At 32.0% G+C, this 26,927-nt stretch overlaps 1 protein-coding gene across 1 annotated transcript in view; it reads left to right on the top strand.

Annotated features, from left to right (window-relative positions):
• The window catches only part of LOC137639360 (protein O-linked-mannose beta-1,2-N-acetylglucosaminyltransferase 1-like), a 44,726-nt gene that overhangs the window by 5,711 nt on the left and 12,088 nt on the right, over positions 1-26,927 (top strand). Inside the window, exons 3-12 of the mRNA XM_068371639.1 lie at positions 882-1,019; positions 5,294-5,483; positions 7,437-7,564; positions 10,354-10,557; positions 11,019-11,271; positions 11,696-11,838; positions 14,936-15,000; positions 16,609-16,734; positions 20,375-20,509; positions 25,561-25,759. Of these exons, the coding sequence (XP_068227740.1) occupies positions 882-1,019; positions 5,294-5,483; positions 7,437-7,564; positions 10,354-10,557; positions 11,019-11,271; positions 11,696-11,838; positions 14,936-15,000; positions 16,609-16,734; positions 20,375-20,509; positions 25,561-25,759 (1,581 nt within the window). The remainder of the gene's footprint in view (positions 1-881; positions 1,020-5,293; positions 5,484-7,436; positions 7,565-10,353; positions 10,558-11,018; positions 11,272-11,695; positions 11,839-14,935; positions 15,001-16,608; positions 16,735-20,374; positions 20,510-25,560; positions 25,760-26,927) is intronic.

Here is a 26,927-nt window from a genome sequence, read left to right as displayed (position 1 = left end):
GTTAAGTAAATCTTGAATGTTTCTAAACACACCCATTCATACTTTTGTAATTAACCCAATTTATCAACTACGAATAATTCTAGGTTTTTTTCATTAAACCGAAGGGAAACAGAATTTATCTAAACTTACAAGCCTATTCATAATTGTCATGATAAAGCGTTCATACAGGTTTTGGGTATAACAATTGCTTTCCTGTAAAAGACACGTATTGAGTATAAAGTCGGATTAATCGATAGGTTGGACCATCACGAGAGAACGTCACATTCTCTCTCTCTCTCTCTCTCTCTCTCTCTCTCTCTCTCTCGAGGTGAATGCCTCATGAAATAACTAAGGCCTTTATGAACCAACTTATCATGCCATAATAAATTGTGATTTTAAATCGCTATGATGAATAAGTAACGTATATATCTTACTTTAATTAATGAAACCTGCACATCTTTCAACTTCTGATATTAAGAAAATGCATAGTTTATTAGTATTTTTCTTTTTTCAAATACATTCCCATATTTGGATGCCTTCAAGTGGATTTGAGTCATCAAAAACTCAAGAATTTTGTAATATTGTTGATTAGGATTTATTGTTTTTACAAATACATACCTTCCCAACCCACATTTGATGCCTACAAGTGGATTTCAGTCAATAAAGACTCAAGAATGTTTTGTTATGTGGACGTAGTATCTATTTGACTTTTGGATTTATTTCCCCATTTGATAAAACGCACTGGAGAAGGCGTATCAAGCAACCGACCCTTTAATGTAGTTATGACGGTGGGGAAAAAATATTTCCTTTAGAGAGAGACAGAAAGAGAAGGCAAATGATAAAAAAGATAATAGATTTGCTTCATGAGATAAATATGGAATTTTCACATATCTTTTCCACAGATCCTGTTTCAACCGTCGAATGATCCCCACACAACCCTCCGCTTGAAAATGGATGACCCTCGAGGAGGACCTCCGCAAACGATAGTCCTTCAAATGCAGACCGATATCATGAAGAAGTTTGGACTCACTAAGGAGGAAGTAAGTAATTTACTAATAATACTACTAGATTTTTATGGGTGTTGATACTTTTCAATAATAATCATGTTTATTATGTAGCAAAACTAATAATTGTTTTATGTTCATAAATGTAAGGATTCATAAACATGTATTGATAGAAAACTAGACTGACGAAGTGGTACGAATACACACACACACACACACACATATATATATATATATATACACTCATACATAGACAGACAAACAGACACACACACACACACGCACACACACACACTCATATATATATATATATATATATTTATATATATATATGTGTGTGTGTGTATATATATATACAAATATATATATATATATATATATATATAATTATGTGGGTATATATATGTATATATACATACATATACACACACACACATATATATATATATATATATATATTTATAGAGTCAAAATTCATGCCTTTAACAGCTAAATCCTAATTAAAATCCTGATACTATGATAATAATGATGATTATATGATTAATAAAAAAAAAACATATTTGATCTTCTGTCCATTCATTTAGTCATATAAAAAGTCACCTTTGGGAACTAATTAATTCTACTGTCAAACAACGAAATGAAAAGATTACATTTTGTTAGATCGAAATAGATCCATTGTGGAGTCTCCAGATGAAATCAGTGTATGTTATTATTATCATTATTTTACAATTCCCATACCGGAACTATTATCGTTACTACTTGTGCTATTATTACCAGTGCCCTGTTCCATTAACAGAATTATTGTTAAAACCATTAAATTATCCTAATGTATGTTTAACTATTTTTACTCCTATCAATATTACTTAGGAAAAACGTGTTCAGAACGAAAGTTTACTCTATATTAAACAAACTGTCAATGTTCTTAAAATATTTTCTATTAATTGTTCATTGTTCCTTTTGTAGTTTATTTATTTTCTTATTTTCTTTCCTCAATGGGCTATTTTTCTCTATTGGAGCCCTTGAGATTAAAGCATCCTGCTTTTCCAACTAGGGTTATAGCTTAGCTAATAATAATAATAATAATAATAATAATAATAATAATAATATAATAATAATAATAACAATATTAATAATAATAAACAGCCATGAGTAAAGGCAGCTTGGAAGCTAGGTAGTGTGATGGCGATGGAATGGAAGTTACTCAATGGCAAAGCAAGTGTGGAATGAATGCTATAGGTAATGAGAAGACGAAGGATGCGAATCAGAAGACATATATAAAACAGCGAAGTAGTTCTGCTAATTGAAGGATTTTAAAAAGAAGAGGCGCGTCTACTTGAACTTGAATACTAAGTCAAGAAAGATTTGTTGAGCCAAATACTTCAAGTAAAGTACGGAGATTAAATGTGAATTGATATAGGTAGACGGTACTTAGAGTTTATTGTTTATGTTCTATGTGTTGAGGGTTAAAATGGTGGGAAATGTAAAGATATGATTAAATTATGTATAAGTCACCAGTAATGGGAAAAGAGATAGATTAATATTATGGGGTGGTTTGGTCCTACTAAGAGAATAGAGCAAGATAGGATGGCGAAAAAGAGTGGATAGTTTAGAAATCTTGAGAAGAATGTAGAAACACAAATCAAGATACTATAGGCTACATGGTAGAGAAGGGATCTACAAAACAAGAAGTGTGATTGCCTACATGGTAAGGGTGAGTCGCACAGCACTGTACATTAGGCCAACTCTATATAAGAATAAGTTAAAGCTGTGTAATTTGCAGACAAGGAGACTCATCTCCGATTTGACAATCAAAAGATAATAAAAAACACTTTCCAATAGATTTTGAAAAATTGGTAATTTTCTCTCTCTCTCTCTCTCTCTCTCTCTCTCTCATATATATATATATATATATATCTATATATATATATATATATATAAACTTATACATATACACACATATATATGTGTGTATATATATGCATATATATATATATATACTGCATATATATATATATATGTATATATATATGCGTGTATATATATTCTGTATATATACATATATACATATATATATATATATACTGTATACAATATATATGCATATATATGTATATATATACATACATATATATATATATATATACTGTATATATATATATATATATGCAGTATATATATATATATATATATATGTATATATATGTATATATATATATATGTGTGTGTGTGTGTGTATAAGTGTGTGTGTGCGTGTACAGTATATATATATATATATATATACACTGTATATATATATACATATATATGTATATATATACATACATATATGTTTAAAACTACCAATAAAACTATATTCTCCTCATATACCTTGCAACTGCATCATTTAAATATGCCACCACTGAAATGAGAAACTTGACGAGCATTTTCTGTCAGGTGGAATGCGGGGAAACCGGTTGTGAACAGCGAGGGAAGACTCACAGCCTGGCGCGTAAGAGATGACATTTTCCCAATTGGTTTGGAAATATCACCGAATGCAATGGTGTTCCACGCTATTCCCAGCGAAGAGCCTTATGTCTTGGATCTCAACGTCGTTGGCAGTCTGACTGTGGAATCTTTCGCTGAGAGAGAGAGAGAGAGAGAGAGAGAGAGAGAGAGAGAGAGATTGCAATCGGGTTTAAATCACGTCTTTTAATAACAAAGTATTCCAGAGGTAGAAATAAGGTTAAATGAATTATTCTGCTCTTACACAGATCTCTAACTAAAGCTATATTTACGGACAATACCTGATAATACATTCTAAATATCTTCTCTTTTGTATATTTGAATTTTCATTAAGATTTTAAAAATTGATATTAGATTTGTGTTTCTTGTCTTACAAGTGATTCCTCGGAATAGAATTACATACACATAAAAAATCCTATGGATTACATTAAATGTACGGTAGATGTATGTTATAAACGAATATATATATATATATATATATATATATATTATATATATATATATATATATATATACATACATATATATATATATATATATATATAAATATATATATATACATACATATATATATATATATATATATACATACATATATATATATATATATATATATATATATATATATATATATATATATATATATACAGTATATATATATACTGTATAAGACGGTAGGAAGAGGAGTTAGTAAACGAAATGATATGCAGGGAACACTTGGTTTGACATGTTTATAAAATTTTCGAGATTTGTGTATGCGAGGTTATGAGCTATCTTTTTATGCTTATATTTGCCAGCTAAAATATATGTTTTGGTATATAACTGTTCCCCATTAGTGATTTAGATATTACCGCATTTCATCACAAGGTAGCTGAAGCTAGTATTTCACGACACAAATAAAAGTTTGTCCAGAATTTGGAATACAAATTATGAAAAATTGCTCAAATTTTCATTCAGGCAAGTAGGTTGAGATAATACCGCTAGAGGGTTATTGGGTCCTTTGACTGGCCAGAGAGTACTGTATTGGATTCCTCTCTGGGTACGGCTTATTTTTACTTCGCCTTCGCATACACTGAATAGTCTGTCCTATTCTTTCCACATTCCCCTCTTTCCTTATACACATGACATCACTAACATTACTGAAAAACATTTCTTTACTCAAGGGGGTTAACTACTACACTGTAATTTTTCAGTGGCTACTTTCCTCTTGGTAAGGATAGAAGATACTCTTTAGCTATGGTAAGTAGTTCGTCTAGGAGATGGACACTCTAAATTCAAACCATTGTTCTCTAGCCATGGGTAATGCTATACCCTCTGTACCATGGTCTTCCACTGTCTTGGATTAGAGTTCTCTTGCTTGTGGACACACTCGGGCAAACTATTCTTTCTTATTTCTCTTCCTCTTGTTTTTTTAAAGTTTTTATAGTTTACATATGAAAGATATATTTCAATGTAACTAGAATATTCAAGTGCAAATGCTGACGCAATAGACAGCTCTTTCATATACCATATCCGAAATTAAAAAGGGGTAGAGGGATAAGAAGGGTTAGGTTTCATGATGTAGGAAGTAATGAATCTGCCTCCAAATGGAAAATATATCATGAGTCAGGGAAAACGAAAGAAAGCAGAGAATTCCAAAAACGTGTCAGAAATAAGGGAACACCAACCTCCGAAGAAAAGGATATGAAAAGCTGCATGATTTTTCATGGTTAAACTATTAAAACTTATTTTATTTTCTGACATCAAATCTGTGAGTTTCAGCTCAAGCCTCTTCAAGTTTCTAAAGAAATTCTTCTTCTTACCTCCAGTTAGAGAACGGCATTGTCGAACCAGACGAAGATGGTCAAATGGGCCTTCTCAGAGTCAAGGGGATGAGTTTCGATCTTCATAAAACGATCGAACACCGAAGGGCGATGTTCTTTCATAACGACAATGCCAAAAGCCAGTTTGTTCTCGATGAAAAGGGGTTCTTGGGACTCACGCTCCAAAGTTTTGAACGTGAGTAAATTTTAATGAGTAGTTATAGGACGTCTCGAATCAAACTCCTTTTCCCCTCAAATCTAAAATAAACACACACACACTCACACACACGCACACACACACACATACATACACACACACACACACACACACATATATATATATATATATATATATATATATATATATATATATATATTATATATATATACATATATATATATATATATATATATATATATATATATATATATATATATATATATATATATATATATATATATTCATTTCACCATCATCATCTTCATCAGCCGTAGCTAGTGCACTGTTGAACAAAGGCCTCAGACACGTTCTTTACCTGGCAGCCTTTTTAGTCTTCTTATATGCTTTTTAGACTTTTTTGGCTTTTTAGCCTTTAATTAGAGTTTTTAAAGCCTTTGAAATATATATGAAAGGAGCAATGAATGCTAGGGTAGATGCATTTTTTCTTAGTACATGAGAAGGTATTTGAGAATACAATTATTTTCTTTGAAAAACACAGCAATTCTTCTTAACTTTTAGTATTTTGCGATCATCTTCACATCATACAGTATGTAATAAATTTATGTTATAATCAATAAACGCGTATTTTTGCTTGATGATTATACAATAATGCCTTTAGAAATAAATGAAATTCGCATATCACTCACGGACGCACAATTCTTTCAATGAGATTACTTTTGGGAATTAAATGAAATCGAACTTCATGTACTCAAATTCAACGAAAATCTTGAAACTATGACATTGGCTATCTTTTTGCCTCCTATAAAGGTACGATACGTCTTTATATGAATTTTATTTCCGGATAGGCAATACTTGAACCTTGTTATTTGAATGTCGTAAATCCAGTTTTCTCACGTACGTAAAATTATGATTCAACTTTTAGGGAATATCTATTAACATTGAGTATTGCATATAAATCAAAGGACGTACATGTACTATAAAGAATTCTACCATTAATGATCAACTTGTGTACCCGATCCGTCAAAAATGACGTCTAAATAATTAGATAGATATGTACACACAGATTCAACCATTCCCAGTCCTCCCCCTTTCCTAACTACAACCCGTGGGTTTGGCAATTTGTGGGAGAATGTGGTTTCCCAGTGTACCTCATGTAGTACTCCCTTCCACCAGGGTATGACTGCTCCTTCTCCCCCTAAGCATGACAGGGATATATATATATATATATATATATATATATATGGGGTGCGTATATATTATATATATATATATATATATATATATATCATATATATATATTGTATATATATATATATATATATATATATATATATATATATATACATATATATATATATATATATATACATATATATATATATGTGTGTGTGTGTGTGTGTGTGTGTGTGTTCATGCACTTGCTATCTATTATATTGACGATGATTAACACTTGTTAGGCTCTCTTTTACTGTGGTTATAATGTCCGTGAACTACCTCTGGATTACTTTATCCTTAAACGAGCTCAGGGTTACGATTTCTGTAAACTGCCCAAGGATAAAATGTCCTCGTTCTGATACCTACCCCAAACTGCCTTAAAAAACTTGAATAATATGGATGAATGAATGAATTACTAATACATTGGTATAGAAATTATCCCTTTATGAAAATTCTCCTTTAAAGCTGTAATGTTTATGTGAACGACAGAAAGAGATTGGAGTGTGAAACCAAAATGTATGAACGTGAATGACCATGAGTTACACCTAGAAGATGAAATATATATATATATATATATATATATATATATATATATATATATATATATATATATATATTGTGTGATTCAATCATAAAGTAAAAGATAAACTTTGTTTAAAAACATGGAAAATATTGGACGATAACAAAACCATCAGATATCAAGAATCTCTAGAAAGGAAATATTGGTAGATTTTAATTTCCCACCTTTTTCAGATGACTCTACTCTGGTTCCTGAACCTCCACTGACATTGGACTTTTCTCCTCTTCTTGTGAAGAGGCTCAGGACACTAGAAATTATAATCTCTAGCCGTTCAGCAACTGTCATCGCAAACAATGAAACAGTAAGTATCTTCTAATAATGCCCATGATGATGTGCGAGTTCATGTTAGAGTTGGGTAGAGTTCTCTTGCTTGAGGGTACACTCGGGCATCTTGTTTCTCTTCCTCTTGTTTTTTTTTTTTTTTTTTTTTTTTTGACGTTTTTATGGTTTATAAATGAAAGATTTATATTGATAATGTTACTGTTCTCAAAATACTTTATTTGTTCTTTACTCCTCTTGTAGTTTATTAATTTCCTTATTTCCTTTACTCACTGGGCTATTTTCCCTGTTGGAGCCCTTGGGCTTATAGCATCCTGCTTTTCCAACTAGGGCTATAGTTTAGCAAGTAAATAATAATAATAATAATAATAATAATAATAATAATAATAATAATAATAATAATAGGAATGTAAAAATAGTGTTAACATGTTGAGTTCAATCAACCTCGAAGGATGATTTAAGTGTTAAATATTCCAAATTTTTCTTAGTCTTTGCTAACTTGTTAACAATATTTCTTAGAAGCTCCAACATTTGATATGATTTTTCATCAGCATGAAAATCTTTGCTTTTTTGAAGTTAAGTGTCATCATAATCATTATACGAGGGCTTCATGTATTTATAGTATACATACATATATATATATACATATATATATATTAATATATATATATATATATATATATATATATATATATATATATATATATATATATATATATATATATATATATATATATATATATATATATATATATATATATATATATATATATATATATATATATATATATATATATATATATATATATATATATATATATATATATATATATATATATATTGTACAATGTTCTATAAGTATAGAAAATCCTCCCAATGCATAATTTGGGTATTTAAAAGCATAAATAATATTTCCCTAAAGTCCATGGAATCGTCTTGTATATAAGATTTTATATCTATTCAGTATTTGCAAACTTTTCATATGGAATTATTAAATTATTTTTCTTTACTGCCCTTTCCTAATGTTAGAGAGAGAGAGAGAGAGAGAGAGAGAGAGAGAGAGAGAGAGAGAGAGAGAGAGAGAGAGAGAGAGAGAGGGTCAGCTATTACACAACGTAGATTATGTTAAAACTACTTCAATGTCTTATTCCCTTAATAATTGATTAATTATGAAAAAATAGGAACAACAGTAATAGCGAAAGAAAATAATAGGCCGCGAACATAACAATTACTATAATTAAGAATAAGGATATTTACAATATTTTACAAGATTCACAAAATAGGCTACTCATAGATTACCTATTAACAGTGTAAGACATTCATCGTGTCTTAATACAGGTCCATGTTTTCATAAGTGTCTATGATTTTGAGATCCAGATGAAGACAGGATCATCTATAGTCCATTTCTTTTAGCGAGGCATATTTGCACCGACTCGCAGCGGTGCCCTTTTAGCTCGGAAAAGTTTCCGGATCGCTGATTGGTTGGACAAGATAATTCTAACCAATCAGCGATCAGGAAACTTTTCCGAGCTAAAAGGGCACCGCCGCGAGTCGGTGCAAATATGCATCGCTAAAAGAAATGGACTATACTTACCAACGTCAATCATCAATTCAGAACGCAGTACAAACAAATTCAATCCAACAGGGTTCATCTAAAAACATAACAGACACCTCAAATGGCTCGAACTATCGACCTAACCGAGCCAGGACTCCTGACTGCTGGGGGCGAAGGATGCTGGTGACTGGTACATCACATGATGTCAGGCAGGGCAGCCAATCGGGACTAAGGTCTACCCCCAAAAGCCAAAGCAAAGTCCTTCAAAAAGAAGGCAACTGTTTTTGAATATGGTTATTGTTATGTTTGCTGCGTATTATTTTCTTACGCTATTACTGTTTTTTTTTTTTATATTTTTCATACATAATAAATTTTTATGGGAATAAGACATTGAAGTACTTTTAACATAACCTATGTTGTGTAATAGCTGACCCCCCCCCCCCCTCTCTCTCTCTCTCTCTCTCTCTCTCTCCTCTCTCTCTCTCTCTCTCTCTCTCTCTCTCTACGTTAATAGAAGAAGTTTCGAATATAAAAGATGATAATCAGAATGACAGGAACACAGCTTCTGATGCTATTCGATCTTCTAACGCTTCCTTGTCTTCTTAACAAATATTAGCGTCTTAAATAAAATATAAAACGCAGTATCATACCAGGTGTCACAAATCATACCTCCACAAAAGCAGCTTTAAACCTGATGATGATTGAATTGAGTCCCTCCTTTCCAAACTCATCACTCGTCCTCTTATATCGGGACCCGTTTTCTAGAAGTTGGGGTAAATACCTGAACAATGCTATATCATGCAATACGGGAAGCCGGAGATCTTGACAATTTTACGAGAGATTTCTAGCTCTTGTTCAAGAATACAACGACAGTGTCGTTACGACACTCTTCATTACAATGTTTTAATCTTAATATTAACATTGATTTACATATAGCAGAGAGAGAGAGAGAGAGAGAGAGAGAGAGAGAGAGAGAGAGAGAGAGAGAGAGAGAGAGAGAGAGAGAGAGAGAGTATATGCTTCATGGTGGATAAACGGAATACGGTCGTTCCATTTCGTTTTTATATCATAACGGTTCTATTTTTTCCATTTTCATTGTCATCACTTCATAATTTTTCCAGTATCACTATCTTATTATTAATAATATTATCATTACTATTATTATTATTGCTATTACTTTTGTTATTATTTTTTATCATTACTATTTAAGAGGTACTTGTGGCTTATATGAATACATGTCAATTAATATATATTAGGTCTGTCACCATGAAGGTCATATAAGGTACGAAAATGATCCTTGGCTTGAAGATGCTGGCTTACTCCTGATTACTATCAATCCATGGACAAGTGACGTCACCCTAAACCAGGTGTTTTCTACCAGTGATTTCGGCGCTCACAGGGACCTCAGATGGACACTGGAATCCATTTTACCTGGGAGAATCATAGTCCTGGCTTCGGTGGTAAGATCTGAAGTTGATTTTGTTATTAGATTGTTGAATTTTGATATTTTTTATGCAGTTTGATAGATTTATTACAAAATACCTATCACAAGATCACAACAGAATTTGAATAGATTCTGTTGTGGCCTGATTGGTAACGTCTCTGCCTAGTGTTTGCCAGACGGGGGTTCGAGTCATGCTCAGACTCGTTAGTGCCTTTAGTGTCTGCAATCTTACTCTCCTTGTGAGCTAAGGTTTGGGGGAGGGTTGGGAGAGCCTATAGGTCTAGCTGTTGAGTCATCAGCACCCATTGCCTGGCCGTCCCTGATACTAGCTTGGGGGAAGAGGGGGCTAGGGCGCTGATCATATAATATATGGTCAGTCTCTAGGGAATTGTCCTGCTTGATAGGGCAATGTCACTGTCCCTTGCCTCTGCCATTCCTGAGCGACCTTTAAACCTTTAAACCTCTTGTTATTTATAGCACGACGGATCGCTACAGCTAAACCCTATTAGAGAGTACCTTGGATCCCTAGGTTCTCATTGGTCTAGTGAATACCTGTTCAGAGACTCTTGGATCTGGGTGTTCGTGAAAGGGGGACAGACTCTGGGGGATGTCATCATTCCAAACACTCAGTCCATGAACTTCTCTGCTTCTCCAGCCCGGCTTTGGGTAGAATTACCAACCAATCTGAGTGAGGGATCAAAACTAAAAGAAGGCGAACCAATTACTAATGGTATGTAAATATTTAACCTAATTTTTAAATAATGAATAGTATATAGTGAATTTGGTTAAATTTTAAATTTTTTATAGTTTATATATGAAAATTAATTTTAATGTTATTAATGTTCTTAAACTTCTTGTAGTTTTCCATTATTTACTTTCCTCACTGAGCTATTTTCCTTGTTGGATCCCTTGGGCTTAAAGCACCCTGCTTTACCAACTAGGGTTGTAGCTTAGCAAGTAATGATAATAATAATAATAATAATAATAATAATAATAATAATAATAATAATAATAATAATAATAATACAGTAACCCTTAAAATTAAGGGATGAATTATAAAATTTTCGAATACAGTTATGTCGACCAATGGTATATAAAAAATCTATGATACACAGGATAAGATGATCAATAACTTTTAATAATTTTATTGATAGAATGGGAGACATGCCCAGGATGGGGCCAATTGCCTGAATGGCAAAAGAGAGCCATTTTCTGTTCTTCTTACGATGGTTTTAGCAGCCTTTGTTCCTGTGAAGACCCTTTTACTATCCCGGTAAAATATCCGAATGAAAAGCCTGTAAGTATTTTTTATATTATTTTCAATTATTTCATGTTTTATCATTTTTTTTTTTTTCAGTCAGATTCCTAGGGGAATATTCCTTGCGTGTGTATGTGTGTTTAGATTGCCTTGCCTTATGCAAGACATGGGCTTTTGTGTTGGCAGCCCGTAAAAAAAATTTAATTGTTTTTTGTTTTAATTAACTTTGAAAGAGAAATAGAAACCGATACCAAGTGAAAAAAAATAGTTTCTTTTGCAAACTCCAAAATCAAATATGCATTGTTGCTTCAAAAGATTGTGCTCTTCTGGTTCAGATTATTCGAATTATTTTTTTCATTCATTTAGTGAAATGGGAAATAAGTTATCTTTACTCTCTTCTATCTTGTGCACTTTCTGCATGAAATTTTTGTACTGTTGATTTCATGTCCACTACTTTCTATAATTCCAAACTACCCCACTTTTTCAGATCTTATTCTATTAAATCCCAACGTGATTACCTGACTGGACAATGTGGTCGTGCCTTTTCCAATTCTTTCCAGTGCCTATGTCTTTGCTGTGTAAAGTAGTAAAGGCTTTGTAGAGGCTTCAAGAATGTTTATTCCGTTTACCAGCAGGATATTTTTGTTTAACAATTTTCCAACAATGTCTGTACATTTCAACTTAACTGTGGTACATTTTTCTTACTACTCTCTCGATAACTGTTCACAATTTAGTGTACATTCATAGTGAAAGTCCCCTGCTTCAACCACAGCATGGTGCTCTAACTCTTTATCTTCCCCATTTGCTCACTTTATACACTCAGCCTCAAAAATCTTCTACTGAATGTACATTTTGAAATCATGATCATCTCTTTTGACAAGACCACTTCGATATCTTTCATTCAACATCAGCACAGTCTCTGCTTAATCATGATTTTTTTTTTTTTTTTTTTTTGCTTCCATTTCATTTCCTATAAAGTTGATGTGAAGTCATTATACGTATTCCTCTCTTCTCCGTTCCATTCTTCCTTAAGTTAGAATGTTCTACAGCTTTATAGGTGGTGATAACACCAGGTCATCTATATATGGCAGCCGTATCTCATGGAAGTCGTTTTCTGAACTGCTTCATAGCTTCCTCATTACCATGATAAACATGATAGTCAGGAGTGATCCTTTATGGATACAAAATTTTGTCTCAATTCGTTTTAGTACATCGATCATTATCTTCCCTCTAACTCTTATATCATTGTACAACAACATTATAAACCTAATCAGTCATTCTGGTATCATCTGCATTTACAATGAATATTTAATTGATTCTGTTCGTACATTATCAAACTTTTTCTCAATTTTCACAAGCACATGATGTGCTATCTTCATCTTCGTAGGATAATTGTTTTTTCCTGCTATTGCATCTATACAATTCCCTCTAGTATAGATTTCTTACCTAAAGGAATAACAAGAATCGATTTAGATTCTCAGCCTTTCTTCTAGTACCTTCAATATTTCTATAGCATGCTCATACTCCCATGAGTTACACATTTTAGTATATATCTTTTTCTAATGTATATAATCATTGTCATACTATTTTCCTCTCCTCATTTCCTATTAATTTTGTTATTATGTTTTAGTATATTTTGGTTAGCCTATCAATGACTGGTTAACTCTCCAACTGCTCCTAATAAGTTACGTCTAATGGCAGATGGTCGTGGAGATTGTGTAATTTAGTTGCACATGGCCATACTTTACCTCTTAAATAATATGTAATGAGCAATTTTTATTCGAATACAGTTCAACTAGACTACAAAATCTTTCCAAACTGAATATAGCTGACCTGATGATAATATATCTATAGTCGTCCCTCTACCAGACCATCAACCTTCACCTCATATTAATTCTCTTCATGTAGAATATTTTCAAAATTCTGTCCACGTCGTTCCATTATTCCATTATTTTTAACTTCATTTTTTTCTTTTTCCTCTTTTATATACTATTGCCACTCTCGCACTCTTTCCATCTTTTCTCGGTTCTTTGGCTATACTATCCTGAATATTTTCTTTTTTTATATCTGTGTTGAGAAACTAATTCCAATCCTATAAAAATCTTCTTTTCCTCTGCCACCAACCCTTTGACTTCCCTCTACAAATCTCAACATACATCCCTGTTTGATGGCCATCAGAGATTGAAGACTCTCATATTAATTGCCATTTATACAATTTGAGTCCATGACTGTCTTCATAACCCATTCCCCGAAGTCACATAGCATTCTATATTTTCAGCCAATAGGTAATCTATTTTTCATATTAGAATTGATGACATAAAGATAATTTATCCTATTTCTACAGGGTGCAATAACGCTTTTAGAATGCATGCCTCAGCCAACCCCAGCCATCCTGAGCAAGCGTCTCTATCCCTACGTCCAATTAGTTTTTCAAGATCAATTCGAAATCTTAAAACTTGAGATAACATAAGCTCCATCAAACTGGTTTTGGAAAGGAAATTGATTACATTTTTCCATCAAGTAAACGGTCAAGCAATTTGATAACTAAAATTTTAAGATTGGTATGATCGATAGATAAAAACGGAATGCTGGATATGTACCCAAATTAAAATCCATTTTAAGGCCGAGGCTATAGCTTTGTTAATCAAAATCCGGAGTGAACTTTTGGAAATCTAAGATAGCATTTAGAGTATCATAAAAAGAAACAAGATTAGATGTATATGAAATCAAACCTTCCTTCCAACCGAAGGTAATTGTGGCACCGTACTTATGCTAAATAGTAAGAACGTGTGATGAGATAAGGCCGATTTTTATACAACTAATTTTAATAGTGGAACTGTTATTGTTACATAATGCTCATGATAAACCTGCTTTCATTTGGCTTCTTTGGCTATAATAGATATTTCAGAAAATAACTGTGGCATAAAGTAGATTTTTATGAAATATTACGTTTAAAACGTACATAAATATTGTTTAGGAGCAATAACACAGGTAAATTAATCACATTACATAGTACGAATACTTCCGGAGAATAAAATCATGTCCTTAGTTTATGAAGATAAATTCAAGGAAAGTGTTTGTAAATTATGTTAGACGTTATGATGAAAAAATCTATTATGATCTTTTTGCTTTTCAGATGCACTGGAGGGAAGACATTCCAATAATCATCATTACTGGAGGAAGGACCAGATACTTATACAGGTGAGTATTCAATTCATTAAAGATAAAAACGATGGAATTTAACAGGATTTATTTCGAATGCTTATTGCGGAGCCAGTTTACGTTGTGATGGCCTATTGGAAACGTCCCTGCCTGGCTATTTGCCGGAAAGGAGTTCAAGTCCCTCTCAAGCTCGATAGTTTCTTGTCTCTGCAAGCCTATAGGCCTACCCGCTGACATCAGCAGCCATTGCCTGGGCCTGCCTTGGACTAGCTTGGGTGGAGAAGGGGCCTGGCTCTGATCATATGCATATATAGTCACTCTCTAGGCATTGTCCTGCTAGCTAGGACATTGTCACTATCCCTTGCCTCTCTCATTCACAAGTGACCTTTAAACCTTTAATCCTTAAACATAGTTTAATCTTACCCCAAAATAACGTACTTAATTTAATTGGCTTCTAGTCTTCATTGAAAAATCAACGAGGAGTCAACATTATGATTCAGTACTTTAGTTACACAATACAATTAAGCACCATTACAAAGATAAAAATCCGCAGCATTACTGTATCCGCAACATTCATGGAGATGAAAAATATTTCGTGAATTTCATTAATACTTTAAGATATTTCAACGAGAACGAAGGCCAATTGCCCCGTCAACATTATGCCCTCTTCTAGTCCATGGTTGAAGACAACATGACAAAAGAGAAAGAAGGAAAATAAAAATGGTTTCTGTACGGAGCTAGTAAACATGATATTAAAGGAAATGGAGTTTTTAAAGGTCAGAAAAAGCAGGGGTAAATAAAGAATCTCAAGATGTATCATAATGATTCATAGGAAATCGTGAACCTACTATTCTTTCTACCAGATAATGTTTTTTTTTTTTTTTTTTTTTTTTCGAGAAAAGTCTTATGGTTAAGAGAATAACCAACCTTTGTAAAAGTTTTTGACGAAGGTAACTAATACATTTACTAGTAAAATTGATAGTACTAACCCATTGGGTTTAAATTTCAGTTATATCTCAAAACTTTATTCAGCATTTCCATGGGTCAAATTCCTTTAAAAATTCTTTAAAATTCATCGAAAACGTTTTGAGACTATACGTGCGTAGACTGACAGGCAGACAACATGTAAGTAGGAAGACATAACTTTCTTCAAACTTCATTAAATGTAAGATAAAAAAATAAATCTAAAGCCTAGTGTATCTCCTAAAATTGGTAAAATTAAACGCACAGACATATCCAGTAAGGTAAAAAAAAAAAATGACCGCTACTCAAAATGGGACAGTGACATTTCCCTATCAAGTATGACAATGCCCAAGCCCCCTCTCGACACCCAAGCTAGGACCAAGAAGGGTCAGGCAATGGTTGCTAACGGCTTAGCAGATAGAACTATAGGCTCCCCCAAACCCCCCATCCTTAGCTCACAAAGATGGTGAGGTTGGAGCGACCAAAGGAACTAATGAGTTTGAGCAGGACTCGTACTCCAGTCTGACGTTCACCAGTCAGGGACATTACGGCAACGCCCACCACAACCCTCAAGTTGTTGTTGAACGTGCTGCATCTACCAATCTCTAGGTGGCGTTTGAAGAGATTTGCTCCATTCTTTACAAAAAGTAAGAAACTTATTTAATCTTCTGTCCTTATTGCCAGACTCTTGGAGAACATTGGACAGCAGGATGGCGTAAGAAGGGATCTCATACTGCTCGTGACAGATGGGGCCCTGAAAGACGTTTCCTTTTTGGCCGAAGTCCTGGGAATTCAGGTGATGATTCACAGGTAAGGTACTCTGCAGCTGATTACTTCAACTGATGGTCAGGGCCATACTTGGTCCGAATGACTCGATTCATTTTTTAATACCTTTCTGATTTAACATAGAGAACTGCACTGTTAAAAAAAAAAAAAAACTTTTCGATTAATCTTTTAATACCTTTCTGATTTAACACAGAACTGCACTGCTAAAAAAAAAAAAAAAAAAAAAAAAAAGAAACTTTTCGATTATTTTTTAATACCTTTCTGATTTAACAGAGAACTGCACTGTTAAAAAAAAAAAAAAACTTTTCGATTAATCTTTTAATACCTTTCTGATTTAACACAGAACTGCACTGTTAAAAAAAAAAACTTTTCGATTAATCTTTTAATACCTTTCTGATTTAACACAGAACTGCACTGTTAAAAAAAAAAAACTTTTCGATTAATCTTTTAATACCTTTCTGATTTAACACAGAACTGCACTGTTAAAAAAAAAAAAAAACTTTTCGATTAATCTTTTAATACCTTTCTGATTTAACACAGAACTGCACTGTTAAAAAAAAAAAAAAAAAAAAAAGAAACTTTTCGATTATTTTTTAATACCTTTCTGATTTAACACAGAACTGCACTGTTAAAAAAAAAAAAAAAACTTTTCGATTAATCTTTTAATACCTTTCTGATTTAACACAGAACTGCACTGTTAAAAAAAAAAAAAAAACTTTTCGATTAATCTTTTAATACCTTTCTGATTTAACACAGAACTGCACTGTTAAAAAAAAAAAAAACTTTTCGATTAATCTTTTAATACCTTTCTGATTTAACACAGAACTGCACTGTTAAAAAAAAAAAAAAAAAAAAAAAGAAACTTTTCGATTATTTTTTAATACCTTTCTGATTTAACACAGAACTGCACTGTTAAAAAAAAAAAAAAACTTTTCGATTAATCTTTTAATACCTTTCTGATTTAACACAGAACTGCACTGTTAAAAAAAAAAAAAAAAAACTTTTCGATTAATCTTTTAATACCTTTCTGATTTAACACAGAACTGCACTGTTAAAAAAAAAAAAAAAAAAAAAAACTTTTCGATTATTTTTAATACCTTTCTGATTTAACATAGAGGACTGCACTGTTAAAAAAAAAAAAACTTTTCGATTAATCTTTTAATACCTTTCTGATTTAACACAGAACTGCACTGTTAAAAAAAAAAAAAAAAAAAAAAAAAAAAAACTTTTTGATTATTTTTTAATACCTTTCTGATTTAACAGAGAACTGCACTGTTAAAAAAAAAAAAAAAACTTTTCGATTAATCTTTTAATACCTTTCTGATTTAACACAGAACTGCACTGTTAAAAAAAAAAAAAAAAAAAAAAAACTTTTCGATTAATCTTTTAATACCTTTCTGATTTAACACAACTGCAGTTGAAAAAAAAAAAAAAAAAAAAAACTTTTCGATTATTTTTTAATACCTTTCTGATTTAACACAGAGAACTGCACGGTTAAAAAAAAGAAAAAAAAAACTTTTCGATTAATCTTTTAATACCTTTCTGATTTAACACAGAACTGCACTGTTAAAAAAAAAAAAAAAAAAAAAAAAAACTTTTCGATTATTTTTTAATACCTTTCTGATTTAACACAGAGAACTGCACTGTTAAAAAAAAAAAAAAAAAAAAACTTCGATTAATCTTTTAATACCTTTCTGATTTAACACAGAACTGCAGTTAAAAAAAAAAAAAAAAAAAAAAACTTTTCGATTATTTTTTAATACCTTTCTGATTTAACACAGAACTGCACGGTTAAAAAAAAAAAAAACTTTTCGATTAATCATTTAATACCTTTCTGATTTAACACAGAACTGCACTGTTAAAAAAAAAAAAAAAACTTTTCGATTATTTTTTAATACCTTTCTGATTTAACACAGAACTGCACGATTAAAAAAAAAAACAAAAAACTTTTCGATTATTTTTTAATACCTTTCTGATTTAACACAGAGAACTGCAAGGTTAAAAAAAAAAAAAAAAAAAAAAAAAAAAAAAAAAAAAAACTTAATTTTGATCGGAAATTCTCCGTAAATATATAATGTTCTATGCCGTATTTCAGTAAACTACAGGCGACCGTAATTTTACCTTACTTTGTTATCTTTTACGGGTTGGTGACCGTAATATCATTCCTTTACCTCAATATAACTGATTCTAAGAGGGTAAAAATCCTGGATTAAATGTTGCCTAGCATTTACCGTTTTTTAATGGAAATTTTTAACAGTGTAGGAATAGTTACGATGATACCGCTTTATGAGTAAGGTAACAACTTGTGATTCCACAATTAATTGTGTATTTATCTACATTGCGGCATTTCAGATCAGTTTTCAGAGCTGGTATATGTATTTAAGCAGTAAGGGTGAATAACAATCAAGTAATGTTGCTTAATAAACAACTCAACACGGTGGTGAGGATAGTCAGTTCTCTTTAGTAATTCAATATTATAAGCTTGTGTTTATTTTTTAATATACATATATTTGTGCTCACTTACTCGCATTCCTACTAGCATAATGCTCTCCTATTTTTTTTTTTTTTTTTTTTTTTTTTTTTTTTAGAGCCGTAATCATCCGTACTTCAAGTTTGGTTTTACTTATAATTATTAATTTTGGCGATGCAATCATATTATTAATAAAACCTGATCTTAAAATCTAGTTTTCCTAATCTCAAAGTCTAGTTTTGGATTTCAGAATTTTTATAGTTTAAACCCTCCAAGCTTTATTCAAGTCCAAATTCATTCTATCATGTAAATCATTCATAATTTTTTTAAGCCAGAAGTCTATATTTAAAGCATTTCTAATACATATAAACAGAATAATGAAATTCTATTACTCTTGGGCAATAAATGTATTATGTCGTTCAGCACGATTACAGTTTCATGTCTAGTTACAACAATTCTAGTGTCCATAATTGTAAAACCTTTTCATGTATCAAGATATGTTATAATTTAATGTTATATCTAAGGAATTACTTTGGAGAACAGAATGGATTTATCAACCCATGAGTAATGAAAAATTTAGCCTTTGATTCATTTCTTGTGCATCTGTCTGTCTGTTCACTTCTTTTATCATTTTGCCTTTTGATCTCCAGTAGACATTGATAAGCACAATTAGTAGCAATGATAAAGAAAAAACACAAAGCACTAATCACTAATGCGCTGCGCTATAAGGGTAATCCACTGGATAGGTGAAACAATGAAACAGAAGTAAGAGAGAGAGAGAGAGAGAGAGAGAGAGAGAGAGAGAGAGAGAGAGAGAGAGAGAGAGAGAGAGAGAGAGAGAGAGAGAGAGAGTAAATTAGAATTTAGATTTTTATTTATTTTTATGCATCTGTCTGTTTCTTTGTTTAAGAGAGAGAGAGAGAGAGAGAGAGAGAGAGAGAGAGAGAGAGAGAGAGAGAGAGAGAGAGAGAGAGAGAGAGAGAGAGTAAATTAGAATATAGATATTTATTTATTTTTATGCATCTGTCTCTGTTTCTTTGTTCAAGAGAGAGAGAGAGAGAGAGAGAGAGAGAGAGAGAGAGAGAGAGAGAGAGAGAGAGAGAGAGAGAGAGAACGATAGTAAATTAGAAGTTTGATTCATTTTTTGTGGATATGTTTGTTCCCTTCCTAATCATTTCGCCCTTTGATTTCCAGACCAGAAGGCAAAGGTCCAGCGAGAGTTTCAAGAAATCTGCGATTTGGACTTTTTTCCGCCCTTGAGAGATTCCCCAAAGCTGATAAATTCATCCTTCTGGAAGACGATCTCGTCCTCTCTCCGGATTTTTACTCGTAAGTTCTAGAAACAAAATAATTCTCGATACTCGTGTAACTTTTGAACATGACCATCTGACCAGTAATATTTAGAATACTAGTGTACGCGATCCGTCAAAATGACGAATGGATATTTAGATATATATGCATACACGCACACACACACAGATTCAATCCTTCCCACCCTTTCCACCTTTCCTAACTACAACACGGCAACTTGAGTAAACAGGGCCGAAGGAGTAGGGAGTGCGGGGGGGGGGGTGTTTATAGCCCCCTTGTCTCCCCAAAATTTACTTTTCTATCTTCCACTTCAGAAAAATTTAAAAGATAATTAAATGCATAAATTTAGCAACTCAGAACAGATTCACAGATATTAAATTATATAAGTTTATTAACTAAAAATTATCAGTCAAAAGCATTCTCCAATTATAGGTTTTTGTTAACATGCATTTCCATGTTAGAGTAAGGAATTATTCTAATTACATGTCTGTCCTAATTACATATATTCATTAACTTGTCCTTGTCCATTATTTATTGTTTCTCTGTATTTTCATTGTATATTATCTAAGTTTTGCTCATATTCATTTTCAGTCCTACATTTCTGCTTTGTTCAAATCTTCTATCATCTTTTCCAATGTCTTCCATAGTTCACTAAACACAACTATGTCATCTGAAAATCTTAAGTTCTTAAGGCATTCCATATTAAATGTCAATTCCTACATTTTCTCAATCTAAATCCTTAAAACTAACACTAGGCACTTTATGAATAATTTAAAAGAGATGGGTTTTCCTTATGTAATTCCTTTCTCATTGGGAATTTTCTCCCTAAATTTATGTATTTTTAGGATTGCTGTAATACCCATAAAGATATCTCCAAGTGTTCTAACATAAGTATTATGTATTCCTCGTCGTTGAAGGGCTTTCGTGACTGTTAAAGTTTTGACAGAATCAAAACCTTTCTCACCTTCTATAAATGCCATAGATAGTGATTTGTCGTACTCAGTTGATTGTTCCATTATCTGGTTAATAACATGGATATGGTCTGTTGAATATCCGCTTCTAAAACCTGCGTGCTCTCTTTGATTGATCAGTCTAGTGTTCTTTCCATTTTGCAAAATATGATCCTTGTAAATATTTCATATATTGCTCTAAACTTATTGGGCGGTAATTTTTCAGGTCGTTTGTGTCTATTTATATGCAAAATAGTAAAATGATATTTTTTTTCCAAGCTGAATATATAGAGCAGTCTTGGAAACATTTGGTGTGAGTTCAGCGAGATTTACCACTATGAAATATCCTCCATCTATCATTGAATAATTTGTTAGGCCATCTTCTGCTTTCTCTCTTTTTATGCCTTTTAATGCATTTTTTCTTATTATACAGTCACTTTGGGTACCGGCTCAGATGTTTCATTATTTCTATTGAAAAAGTTATTTCTTATATTGTACAGCATTGTATAGAAATCCTTTGCTATTCTTATCACTCCATCTCTTTTGCCGATAGATCCACTTTCATCTGTTCCAAGTCTTCTTTTCATTAACTGTGTTTCTTCCCCTTTTTAGTTTTTCCTCAATTTTGGTTTGATTTTGTTTACGAATATCTTGTGTTTTGCTAATAGAAAGGCATTTTAGAAACCTTAACTTTTATGACCAATGCAGTATTATCAAGTCTATAGAGTTCTTCTCTGTTTGTGAGGTTTTCATCTTCATACCTTATCACCAGAGTTTGAAGCCAAAGACAAATAACACGTTACATAATTTTCAATTTAAACATTAGATATTTGTCATATGTAAATTATAAATTAGACGAAAATAAAAACACAAAAGGCGTTAAAAATTCAAAGATAAAATTGTAACTGAAAATCAAATGATAGATATCATAAATCGAAATAAAAACATACAAGGCTTAGAAAACTGACACCCCTAACTTCATCAATATTGGGAATGAGTTTATAGCAAAGAATCAACATCGTTAACATGTTTTTAGTAAATTCATTAAATAGGCTTACCGAAATTTCATTATAGTTAAAGTGTACACTTTGTAATTGGTCTCATAGAAATCGTCCAAAAATATTTTTTTTGTTGTTGCTACAATCTGCTGTCAGATTCTAGGAAATCGCATTTAAGGGTGTTTCCCCGTAAAAAAAAATTTCTGGGGCAGGCACCCCTGAGCACCCCCCCCCCCCCCCGTAGTGCATTCTCAAACTTTAGCTCCTTCCCGAAGAAACGCTCCTTTTACCCTGGTACATGTAACAAGGCACACTTTATAGAGTATTGGTATCTATAATTGTGCTTATGATTAACTGATAACATATTTTCTTGGGACATGCATATATTTTGGTTAAATTTAATTTTTTTATTTCTATGGCTGAGTTCCTATCTGCTTTTAGAATATTGGAATCTGCTCTATAAATTTTGTAATATTTATCATCTGTATTTACTTATAACTACTATAACTTAGAGCTCAGAAGAAAAAAATGTATTATTGGAATTATGAGATTTTAATGCGTTAATTGAAAAAAAAAAATAAACTACCATGGAAGTACGTTTTAGTAATCACACTTTAAAATTTGAATAGAATTCCATAAAAAAACGAATAGAATTTGAGTGTTTCTTCTTGTCAAAAGATGACAGCAGACGTCCCTTGCTCCATTTATGTGGATGATTCCATCCAATTGGAAAAGGGTGATAGATTAATACGTATGTAGCAACATGTGTTGCAGGTATAAATTATATTCAGTTCCAATTAAGTAGGCTATTTATGGCGATTTTTAAACAAAAATGACGTCGTGGAAAGTTCTAGAATGCAAGGATTAAAGAGCTCTACATATTGTTTATTTTCATGGCCAATAGATGGCCTTAGCAGTGGAGTACCAAATTGCTAATTATCCCCATCATCCACTCATTATAATTTGCATTACTTAATTTATGTTGCTATTTGGCCACAAAATTGCTATAAAACAGACGCACGTGTACTTGATGTTCCTTGTTGTCTGGCTGCTACTTAATTTTTAGGAAATTATAAATTTCACAATAAATGTCACAGAATTATTTCCTCAGCAAACAATCGTGAGTTCAATTATATTTGGGGGTGAGGGGGGGTCACCAGTTTGCCACATATAGGCTACTGAAGTCGGTGAGAAAATAAAGTAATTACAAAGTTATTTTATCTAATTTTCAATTACATTTTTATGAAACCAAAAGGTAATTAATATGTTTCATCATATGACATATATGGTTAGTAAAAACTACGTAGTATAACAATACAGTTACATTCCGAAAGGATTAATAACACTGAAACACCCCCCCCCCCTACTCTTACTCCCTCCCTAATATTGTCACGAGCTTTACTGTACCGCCAATAGATGGCATCAGAGACACCTTATCCCAACTAATATGATGTATTATTTGAAGACCACGTGTGTCAAAAAAGTGTGGCGGGAAGGTAGAGGCTAGAAAATTGGTAGTTGGTAAATTGTCCAACGATCGTTTCCTTATTAGGAATAAATATTTTTATCAGATATTGGTGTGAAATTTTCATATGCTATCGGTAGCATCCTAAGTTTACGTATAAAAGTCCTAAGTATTTCCTTTCTTTATCAGAACACATGTATTGTAAGACATATCCCTGTACAAGTGACCAATATAACAACCATCAGCATAGTTGAAGTTGGTGGGACGAGTTTGGGACAGCGTTGCCAAATGAAATTTCCTTGAATGGAGAACTTCATTATTCATTACAGATTCATATCATTTAAGAAGTAATAGTTATATGCCAGAACGTGTATGGCTATGGTGTAATTTGATGTTCTTATAATCAGCGTAATCAACACAGACAGGTCGAATGAAGAACAAGAAAATGGTCACATTTCTGTGCCTTCGACAGGCCTGACTGTGTTGCGTCATTCACCTTCAAATTTGTGTTTGTTAATAAGGGTTTTCCAGAAAATAAATCAGTTATGAAATAAACCTTATTAGCATTTCCTTAGTAAATATATGCATGTCAGTAAAGCTGTTTCTTGGTTTGATATAGGTTTAAAGAATCAATTAAGTATGTATGTATATATATATATATATATATATATATATATATATATATATATATATATATATATATATATATGTATGTATGTATGTATACGGTATTCGTAAGCCAGTGATAGGCCAATCATGAATTTAAAAATGCTGAGAGAGAGAGAGAGAGAGAGAGAGAGAGAGAGAGAGAGAGAGAGAGAGAGAGAGAGAGAGAGAGAGAGAGAGCACCTACAAGACAGGGATGTTGATGATCTATGCAAATGAATCAGAAGAAACGGGGTATATCTATAACAAGATGTGGATGTTGCATTAAGTTATGAAAGATATATGGCAATTATTTGTCAACATTCATTTTCATTAGTACGAATGTTATTCGTGATGTTTTTAAGGAATCTTTCGTTGGGCAGAGTTAAAGATGATGGTTTGAAGAGATGGAAATGTAAGCATACAGGCTTATAATGTCTCTGGGATTAATGAGAATATAAATAAAGTATTGCTCTATACAAAAGTTTTTTTTTTTTTTAAAGGAACGGTTTCTTCTGTAACGATATCAAAATCAGTTGAAATCATTGCCAATAAATTACAAGAAAGGTTTCCCTTTTTTTTATATTCTTTACTCAATGGAAAGGTTATCAAAGACGATAGATGCTAATTCAATGGAACCTCAGTTTCCTGGGTCCGGGTTCGATTCCCCCGACCAACCTAACCGAGGGATGAGATACCGAGTAGTCATACGTTTGGTAATGCTTCTCAGCGCGACAGGAAAGAAATATATATATATATACATATATATATGTATGTATATATATATGTATATATATATATCTATATATATATTCTTATATATATATATATATATATATATATATATATATATATATATATATATATATATATTGTCAGGCACTTGCTCTTTATTATATAGGGAGATGAGAGAACACCATTTCTTCTGTTTGGCTATTACTATGCATATGTACAAAAGAATAAATGTATATTCATTATTAGCTTTTGTTTTTAACAAATGTTTTCTTAAAGGTACATGCAACAAACTAGCTGGCTTCTAGAGCAAGATCCTACAGTTTACTGTGTGTCAGCCTTTAATCATCTGTCTTACCCACACACATCCTTCGATCCTACCCGTCTGTATAGGGTGCATTCATACCCAGCATATGGATGGATGACCTCGAGGGCTGTTTTAAGGGATTTGTTACCGAAATGGCTTCCAAGTAACGTGGTAAGTTAAAGGAAATATTACCGTATAATCTTATAGATTTTATAGTTGGTTGAATAGAGTATTGCTAAGACATCCAGGTAATGTGGTAAATAGCAAGGAATGCGGTCAAAAGTGGCATATGAGCTTTGTAATAAATAACAAAGTATAATTTCTAAGGTAATGATTAGGTTGAAAAGGATATTCTAATAAGTTTTAACTAAATAAATATGAATGTAATTAATCAACCACCTCAGACAGCTTGGTCAGTGATAGAGAATATTACCAAATGATATTGTAAATATTATAGTTGGTTGAATAGAGTATTGGTAAGAGATACAAGTAATGTGCTATATTGAAAGGAATACTTTCAAAATTGGCACATGAGCATGGTAGAAAATAACAAAATAATTTACAAAAATGATGATTAGTTTGAAAAGAATATCGCAATAAGTTTTAATTAAATAAAAAGGAATATAACTAATACGGTTTCTAAGCATCCAAGTAAGCTTGGTAAGTTGAAGAGAATATTACCAAATAACCTTGTAAATATTATAGTTGGTTGAATAGAGTATTGCCAGGATATCCAAGTAATGTAGTAAATAGCAAGGAATACTTTCAAAACTGGCATAAGAGTATTGTAGAAAATAACACAAAATAATTTCCAAAATAATGATTAGGTTGAAAAGAATATCTAAACAAGTTTTAACTGAATAAATAGGAATATAATTACTAAGGTTTCCAAGCACCCCAGTAAGCTTGGTAAGTTGAAGAGAATATTACCAAATAATCTTGTAAATATTATAGTTGACTAAAATGAGTATTCCCAAGACATCCAAGTGATGTGGTAAACAGCAAGGAATGCTGTCAAAATTGGCATATGAGCATTGTAGAAAATTACCCGAAAATAATTTCCAAAAAAATTATGTGGTTGAAAAGAATATTTAAATGACTTTCAGCTAAATAAGAAGAAATATAATTAATAAGATATCTAAGCACCTTTATAAGCTGGGTAGAATGACCTAAAATTATGTTTACATAACAAACCCCAAGAAACAATATACGAGGAAAAGTGTATCACCCATAGTATGTCCAAACAATTTTTAATTAAAGAGAGTATTGTGATTGGTTTAAATCCAATATGATAAATTGGACCAAATATTTTAGATTATTTTTGCCCTGAAGGTTGGGG

This window comes from Palaemon carinicauda, chromosome 1 (genome assembly GCF_036898095.1).
Source record: "Palaemon carinicauda isolate YSFRI2023 chromosome 1, ASM3689809v2, whole genome shotgun sequence".
Classification (NCBI taxonomy): Eukaryota; Metazoa; Arthropoda; class Malacostraca; order Decapoda; family Palaemonidae; genus Palaemon; species Palaemon carinicauda.
The sequence above is the reverse complement of the archived record's forward strand: the minus strand, read 5'-3'. Positions and strand labels throughout refer to the sequence as shown.